The following is an 8,889-nucleotide window of genomic DNA, read 5'->3' as shown; positions in this document are numbered from 1 at the left end:
TGAATTTAGAGTAAGTGCTCAAAACGCTATTGGCACGGTCGGTGAACCATCCGACGTTTTAGGACCGCTTGTATGTAAACCTGAATACAAGGCGCCTACTATTGAATTTGACAGTAGATTCATGTCGGATATTGTTCAAGTTAGAGCTGGAAGTGTGTTAAGGTTGGAGGCCGAAATAACCGGAAAACCGGAACCTGATGTCTTTTGGCAACGAGGTGATAACGATCTTGAAGATAACGATCATCTTAAAACGGTAACAGTGAAAAACGCAACCACCTTAGTCATTAAAGATGTAACTAGAGAAGACACAGCACGTTATACTCTTTTGTTACGTAATGAATGTGGAGAAAAGCGAAAATCTATAAATGTTAAAGTCCTTGATGTGCCAAGTCGACCAGCGGGGGAAATTGTATTTAGCAAGGTGAGTGCCGAGCAATGCACAATTTCATGGTCAAGGCCTGATGAAGATGGTGGTGCCGAAATCAAACACTACCTTGTTGATAAACGTGAAACGTCGCGAGTAACTTGGATACCGGTCTACGAGAATTTAGAGTCAACATCCTGTACAATAAAAAATCTTATTGCGAAAAATGAATACATATTTAAAGTCACCGCCTTAAACAAATACGGCAAAGGAATACCCAAGGTTTCCGAGGCTCTTACAGCAGAGAATAAGTTTACTGTTCCTGATGATCCGGGTAAACCAGAAATTGTAGCGACAACTAGCGACTCAGTAACACTGACATGGACCAGGCCAGAAAGTGACGGTGGATCCGACATTAAAACATACGTCGTTGAAAAACGCGACAAAAATGGTTATAGATGGATACGCTGTAATAAAACCGTAGTAAACGATGTACGGTTTAAAGTTACTGGTTTGCGCACAAACGCTTTAGTAGAATTTCGAGTTGCAGCTGAAAATAAAGCTGGCTTGGGAGCCTACAGCGAAACTAGCGACCCAGTATGCGTTCAGGATCCTATTTTTCCGCCGGATTTTCCGCGAAATCTCCGCGTTGTGGATTCCTCCAATTCGACAGTAAGTTTAGGTTGGAGTTCTCCCTTATATGACGGCGGCAGTTGTGTAAATGGATATGTCGTGGAATACATGTTGGTTGATGATTCTGATGACAACACTTGGGTACAAATTCATAAATCCAACTACATACAAAACAAAGAGTATGTAGCTACTGGGTTAAAAGAAAATTGCAATTACACTTTCCGGGTTTTTGCTGTTAATAAATGTGGACGAAGTGAACAACCTATCCAGCTACCACAAGATGTTACAGCCAAGGACATTTTGGAAGAACCTGAAATAGAGACCAGCGACAAGACCGTCAATGTTTATGCCGGCAAACCGCTATTGTTACAAGTTTCTATAACTGGGCGTCCAGCACCTACAGTTGTTTGGTCTAAAGAACCATTTTCGGAGGAACTAAACGCACGAGCTTTTATCGAGACACATCCAAATAGTAGCAGATTAGAGATTGAGAAAGCTGATCGCTACGATGCGGGACAATACTCAGTTAAATGTGAAAACTCCAGCGGCACTAAGGAACTAGTTATTCGAGTTCGTGTTTACGATACCCCGGGGCCACCTGGTACAATAGACGTTGGAAAAGTAACAAGAAATTCAGCGACCATAAGTTGGGAAACACCGGAAATTGACGGGGGAAGCTATATTAAGAGTTATGTCATTGACAAACGTGAATCTACAAGACGATCGTGGACTTCTGTAGAGTCTAATTGTGTGAAAACAAGTTACACGATTTGTGGTTTGGTTGAAGGGGTTTCTTATTTTTTCCGTGTGTTAGGCGAGAATCAGTACGGAATTGGAGTAGAAAAGGAAACAGACTTTCCCGTGAACATATCAGAAATACCCGAGGCACCATTAAACGTTGAAATCACGAACGTAACTTCAAAAACTATTTCTTTAAAATGGGATCGACCTGCACACGACGGTGGGTCGCGCATTATCAACTACGTTATTGAAATAAGGGAAAAAGCTACGGATAAATGGATCAAAGCTGGCCATGCAAAACAACAGGATTATACAATCAAGGGTGTTAAGAAAGGCGTGGAGTATAACTTGCGTGTCCGAGCCAAAAATGACAACGGAATTGGGGTTCCAAAGGAATTGCTATCTTCTGTTTTGGTTAAAGATGAACTTATATCGCCATACGTTGATACCAAGAAGATTATCCAAAAAACTATTTCAGTTAAGGCTGGCGATCCGATTTTAGTAAAACTGCCAATATTCGGACGGCCTATTCCAACAGTTACTTGGTTTCTTAACAACATCGAAATTAAAGAAGATCTTGTGCGAAAGTTTATTAAAAATACGGACAATGATTCAACCTTAGAGATCAGAGAATCAACTGTAGCGGATTATGGTGACTATAAAATAACGCTAAATAATTCGTCGGGCACTTTTAGTCACACTTTTACTGTGTTGATCCTTGACTTGCCGCTAGAACCAAAAGGACCGGTTGAAATCAAAGAAGTCACCGAGAATTCTGTTTTGTTAAGTTGGAATTCGCCTGTTTATGACGGTGGCGCAGAATTAACAAACTATGTTGTGGAAAAAAGGGAAACGCTAAAGCCCAATTGGTCGACTGTTAGCTCAAGTGTTACCAGGACAACAATGAACATTACCCGATTAAATGAGGACTGTGAATATATTTTCCGAGTTGCCGCACAAAATCGTTTCGGAGTAGGAAAGGCAATATATTCTGATGAAGTTTTTGTAAAGAGTCAATTTAGCTTTCCTGGTCCCCCAGGAACACCAGAAGTTGCAGCAATTACAAGCGATAGCATGACCATTATTTGGATGGAACCAGTTTGTGATGGTGGTACAGAAATAATTGGTTATTTTGTAGAACGCAAGGAACCTAAATCAAACCGTTGGATTCGAGCCACTAAATCGAAGGTAACCCAGACACGATTTGTAAGCTGTGGCCTTATCGAGGGTGTTCAATATGTGCATCGGGTTATTGCAGTTAATGCTAAAGGTGAAGGCAAACCAAGCAAAGAATGTGAACCAAAAACTTGTCACGACCCTGTAGCGCCACCCAGTGCGCCGATTAATCCAAGAATAATCGACGTTACCAAAGTAACAATGTCGCTGTCGTGGGAAAAACCAGAGTTTATTGGTGGATCTAAACTTCTGGGATACTTTATTGAGATGAGAACAGATGAATCGTGGTGGAAAAGATGCAATGCAACACCAATTAAAATCACTGACTACACGTTAAAGGGTTTGTCAGAAGGAGGAAAATACTACATGCGAGTTTTGGCTATGAATGCAGGAGGCTGTGGTGAAGGAGCCGAAATTAAAGATCCAGTGGTAGTGAAAGACCAAAGTGGGCCTCCTGAAATATTAGGCGGATTTGTGGACACTATAAAGCTATGCAGTGGTGCCATGCTTCGGATTAATATTCCTTTTAAATGTAGACCATTTCCACAAGTTATGTGGAGTAAATTTGAAGGAACTAAAACGAATTTAAAAACTCGTGCAATGACTGCAATTAAATCAGATTCAGCTGAGTTTATTATAAACAATGTAGATCAAATAGATTCTGGTAAATACATTGCATTGTTTTCTAATAAAATGGGGAAAAAGGATGTCACTATCAACGTACATGTCACTGGTAAACCAGATTCACCAGAAGGCCCGCTACAGTTCGGGGATTTACAAGCTACATCTGTTTGTGTTACATGGAAGCCTGTTATTAATGATGGAGGAAGCGAGGTTACGAACTACTTGGTGGAACGACGTTTGTCGGGAAAAACCGCTTGGTTTACGGTCGACGACAAGGTCACTAAAGAAAGCTGCGTTGTTAAAGGACTGGTGGAAGGAGATGAATATTACATTAGAGTATTTGCCGAAAACTCATTCGGTTTAAGTGATCCTTTAGAAGCAGCGGAACCTGTTATTCCGAAAAACCCGCTGTTTGCGCCGCAAGCCTCTCAACTTGTAGAAGTAAACGAGGTGCGAAAGGATTGCGTTTATATTTCTTGGATTGGAGTTCGCGAGGACGGAGGTTCACGCGTCACTGGCTACGTAGTCGAACGAAAAGAAGAGTCCTCCGATAAATGGGTCCGGGTCAACAAAATTCCAACAACCAAACATGCTTTTATTGTTCAAGGTTTGGTCGAAATGGCAAGATACCAATTTCGTGTGATTGCCATTAACGACATTGGTGAAGGTGTTTCATCAGAACCGACAGAATCCATTACCTGCCAAGATCCAACTGCAGTGCCATCTTCTCCAGAGGACATAGAGATACACCATATTGAAAGAAACGCGATTACTTTGGCCTGGAACAAACCAGAATACGATGGCGGTAAACCAATAGAAGGTTACGTTATTGAATACCGAGTTTATAACATGATAATGTGGAAAAAGTGTCACGAGGAACCGATTGTCGACCGACTTTACAAAATTGGAGATTTGGATCATGAAACGGAATATGAGTTTAGAATATTTGCCAAAAATGCAGAGGGGATGTCGAGACCAGTTATGACTGAATCAGCGGTTTCAACAAAGAAGGCAGCTGGAGAAAAACCTGAAGTGGTACAACCCCTGGAAATAGTCACCGTTGAGCGAAAGGATAATGCTTTGTTAACATGCACAATATCAGGACGTCCTCTCCCTGATACAACTTGGATAAGATATGGCAAAGAAATCCAAAGTGGCTCTAAGTACAAAATAACATCAGAAGGACAGATTAATACACTTTGTATTGCCGACTGTAACGACAGCGATGCTGGTACTTACTCGCTTGTTGCTAAAAACAACGTTGGGTGTGTAGAAACAGAAAACAGTTTGGTTGTCGAAGGTATTCCAGAAATAGATGAATCTTTCGATCTTAACAAGACCTTTAAATCCAGACAAGGAAAGACACTTCGCGTTCATATACCTTATTGTTGTAAACCTGCGGCTAAAGGTGTTTGGATAAGGGGAGGAAAGAAATTAGAAAATAACGATCGATATGAAATTGAAACAACTGATTTCTATACCCACTTGGTTGTGAAGCAATGTAATAGAACTATTGATTCAGGAAAATACACAATTAAACTATCAAACAAGTATGGAGAAAACGCTTATACAATTTCAGTCGACATTATGAATGTTCCTGAAATACCAAAAGATCTTAAAATCAACAACGTTACAGCTAGTAGTGTTAATCTTGAATGGTCTCCTCCTAGCAACCATGGCGGTGCACCAATTTCAAATTATGTAATAGAAAAAAGTGACGTCCAAGATAAGGACAAATGGGTTTTGGTTACCAGTACTACACAAACAACATACAAAATAGACAAACTTTTGGAACTTCATGCCTATTACTTTAGAGTCATGGCAGAAAACTGTTTTGGTACATCACAATATCTTTCCACAGAACAACCTGTTGCCATTAAGTCAGCATACAACGTGCCGGATGCACCTACTAGCGTAAAAGCAAGAGGTGTTTCTAATACCGGGTGTATGCTTTCGTGGAAACAACCTAAACACGATGGTGGAAGCCGAGTAAACAACTACATTGTGGAGAGGCGAGACGAGAAGAGACCAGAATGGATGCGTGTTAACAAAAACACTTTGACACAGTCTGTGTTCAACGTTAATGATTTACTCGTTGGAAACAAATACGAATTTCGCGTTATTGCTGAAAACATTGCAGGTCCTTCTAAGCCATCCGAAGTGTCAGATCTAGTAATTCCTAAGAACAAAATACAGATTTCAGCGCCTAAGTTCGTTGAAAACTTGCAGAACACCGTCGTTAAACCTAACGAAAATGCAACTTTAAGTTGTAAAGTGTCAGGCAGGCCAAAACCTTTTATTAAATGGTATAAGGGTGGTCGAGAATTAAGTGCCTCAAAGAAATACGAGATGCGAGAGGGCAGAGGCAATTACTTTTCACTGATGATTAGTGACGTAACCATTGCAGATGAATGTTCGTATACCATCAGAGCAACCAACCAAGGCGGGTCAATATCTAATACTGTTGAATTAACAGTACAACTACCTGCACGAATAAATCTACCCAGACACTTGATAACCGAAGCAACAGTCTGTAAAATTCACGAAGTTGTTGAAATTAAGGTTCCCATTCAAGGCAACCCAGTTCCTTCAGTATCGTGGACTAAGGCTGGAAAAATTGTCAACGTCGACAGTCATCGACAATTCTCGACGACATCTTCTTACACATCAATGACAATAACAAACGCCGAAAGACGTGACTCAGGGTTTTACAACATTGTCGTCAAGAATCGATTTGGCAGCCACCAAGTTACAGTTGAACTGTTGGTCGCCGACGTACCCTGCAAACCTGAGTATATTAAAGTATCAAACGCTACTCGGGATTCAGTTGATTTAACGTGGAAGGAACCGACTGATGACGGGGGTAAACCAATCTTAAAGTATATCATTGAGAAATGTACTGCATCAAGTGAACGATGGGTTAAGGTGTCTTCATCTAGCACTACTCACTACACAGTATGCGACCTGTCTGGTAAAACCAATTACCAGTTTAGAGTGCTGGCTGAAAACGAATGCGGAATAGGTAAACCATCAGTTGCATCTAACCCAGTTATCACGAAAGAGGATCGGATGATGGCAACTACCTACGATGGAATGGTGGAAGTAGATAGGTTTACGCCACATGATGTCAGTAGATACACATGCAGTGTTGGTGATAAATATCAAATTTTGGAAGAACTTGGCCATGGATCTTTTGGAATAGTTCACCGTGCTAGAGAGATTTCGACTAACAAAATAAGAGCAATTAAAATATGCCGATTTGCCGATGAGTCAGATAAAATACCTGTTCTTCGAGAGGTTGAGGTAATGAGCCAACTGCAGCATCCGAATATACTTCAGCTTTACGACGTTTTTAATTCAAAGGACGAGACAGTTATCGCTGTTCAGTTTGTATCTGGTGGCGATTTTTTTAAAAGAATTACCGGAATAAACTTTGAGCTAAACGAAAACAAGTGTGTTTACTTAATTCGACAAATCTGTGAAGCACTTGCTTATATTCATGAAAAAAATATTGCCCATCTCGATTTGAAGCCTGAAAATATACTTTTCCTTACAAGAAAAAGCATGCAAATCAAAATTATTGATTTTGGGGTGTCGAGGGAGTTGAAGACGGGTGAAGGTAAGTTCAAAAATAAAAATTAATTAAAAAGTTTAATTTTAAGTCGGACATTTCATTTTTTAGACATAAATATTATAGTCAGTTTAAAAAATGCAACTTAAACTGACAGAATATTCTGTAGTTATTCACCTTGATTTTATATTTAAGGACTAAGAATGGCGTTTGGAACACCAGAATTTTCTGCCACAGAAGTTGTTCAGAATGATACTATTGGTTGTTCCACCGACATGTGGTCTGTTGGTGTCCTTGCTTACTTGCTCTTAACTGGAATATCGCCATTTAAAGGAGAAAATGACAACGAAACGTTGAAGAATATAAGTGATGCAGAATGGTACTTTGAGGCAAAAGACTGGGCCGAGATATCTGACGACGCTTTGGACTTTATTGACAGGTAATATATAACGAAAAGTCACTGATATTTAAATCGCTTTTCTTTAAACCAATTTAAGCTATTAAGGTTAACTTGTGTTTTGTTTTAGAATTCTCGTTAAAGAAAAGCGGGAAAGAATGTCTTCCGAGGACGCATTGCAACACCCTTGGCTTAGAACGCTCGACCCAGAAATGGACAAACCGATCATTGATAGTCGGTCGAAAATTATACCAACATCACGTCACAGAGCATTTGATAAAGAAATGAAAAAGCAAGACAAGTCAACTGTTATTGTATCCCTTGGTCGATATGCATCTGGTGGGGCTATGCGATCTCTTAAGGGGAAAACAGTAGCAAGAGTTAAGGTGGAGCCAGTGCCTATGACACCCAGACTTATGCCAATGCACCACGTGTTTGTAAAAGAAGGACGAGATGCTAAACTTATATGCAGGATCACAGAAGCTGAAGACGACGAAACAATTATCTGGTAAATTACCCAAAAATAATTATTTTGACAAATCTTTGAATGAAAAAAATTGTAATTATTCTTAACGTAATACTTTACTTATAGGCTTAAAGACAACATCAGGCTTGAAGAAGGCGATAAATATGAGTTTAACTACGACCCCCACACTTCATCGGCCTCTCTTTATGTTAAGGGAGTTAAGAAATCTGATGATGGATCTTATAAATGTAGAGTTGAAAATGCCTTTGGTGGAAGCGCTCAAATTTGCGAGCTTAGCGTTGAGCTCAAAACTGGGTAAATAAAAGAATTGTGAACAAAAATAATTTAAGAACGACTTTCGATTCAAATACAAAAAATGGCGTCTTAGATTTATTTTTAATATATAACACGTTTTTCTCAGTGAATGGACGAGAACTCGTCGAAGTATTTATCTGCGAAAGCACAAGAAATTAACTCGACGGACAGGAACTTCAGATCCCTCACACGCTGTTAAATGTCCACCAGAATTTACTTTACCTTTGTACAACAGAACAGTTTACGTTGGACAGCCAGCTATGTTTACAATAACAGGTTTGTTTTAAGTTACTTCAACACCTTATATAAAATACCGCTTACATGTAAGTAAAATGGTTTAAGCTTTATTTTTGCTTTTAAGTTACTGTCCACCCGACTCCTGATGTTATTTGGTTCCACAACGGGCAAAAGGTTAAAACAGACGCTGAGGAAACACACTACCTCGTGACTGCACAAAAGGGTCTTTACACGCTCCAAATAAAAAACTGTGACGTGGACGACGCCGGTGACGTCATAGTCATAGCGAAGAACAGATACGGTGAAGATGAATGTAAAGCATCGTTGATCGTACAAGGTAAGTTCTACTACGATTCATAAGTTAA

At 39.9% G+C, this 8,889-nt stretch overlaps 1 protein-coding gene across 1 annotated transcript in view; it reads left to right on the top strand.

Moving 5' to 3' along the window:
- LOC145742528 (titin-like) overlaps window positions 1–8,889 on the top strand; it is a 30,101-nt gene that overhangs the window by 18,837 nt on the left and 2,375 nt on the right. Inside the window, exons 3-8 of the mRNA XM_082560305.1 lie at window positions 10–7,157; window positions 7,305–7,548; window positions 7,637–8,014; window positions 8,099–8,287; window positions 8,394–8,563; window positions 8,649–8,861. Of these exons, the coding sequence (XP_082416431.1) occupies window positions 10–7,157; window positions 7,305–7,548; window positions 7,637–8,014; window positions 8,099–8,287; window positions 8,394–8,563; window positions 8,649–8,861 (8,342 nt within the window). The remainder of the gene's footprint in view (window positions 1–9; window positions 7,158–7,304; window positions 7,549–7,636; window positions 8,015–8,098; window positions 8,288–8,393; window positions 8,564–8,648; window positions 8,862–8,889) is intronic.

The sequence above is a fragment of the Corella eumyota genome, chromosome 2 (assembly GCF_963082875.1).
Source record: "Corella eumyota chromosome 2, kaCorEumy4.1, whole genome shotgun sequence".
NCBI lineage: Eukaryota > Metazoa > Chordata > Ascidiacea > Phlebobranchia > Corellidae > Corella > Corella eumyota.
The sequence above is the reverse complement of the archived record's forward strand: the minus strand, read 5'-3'. Positions and strand labels throughout refer to the sequence as shown.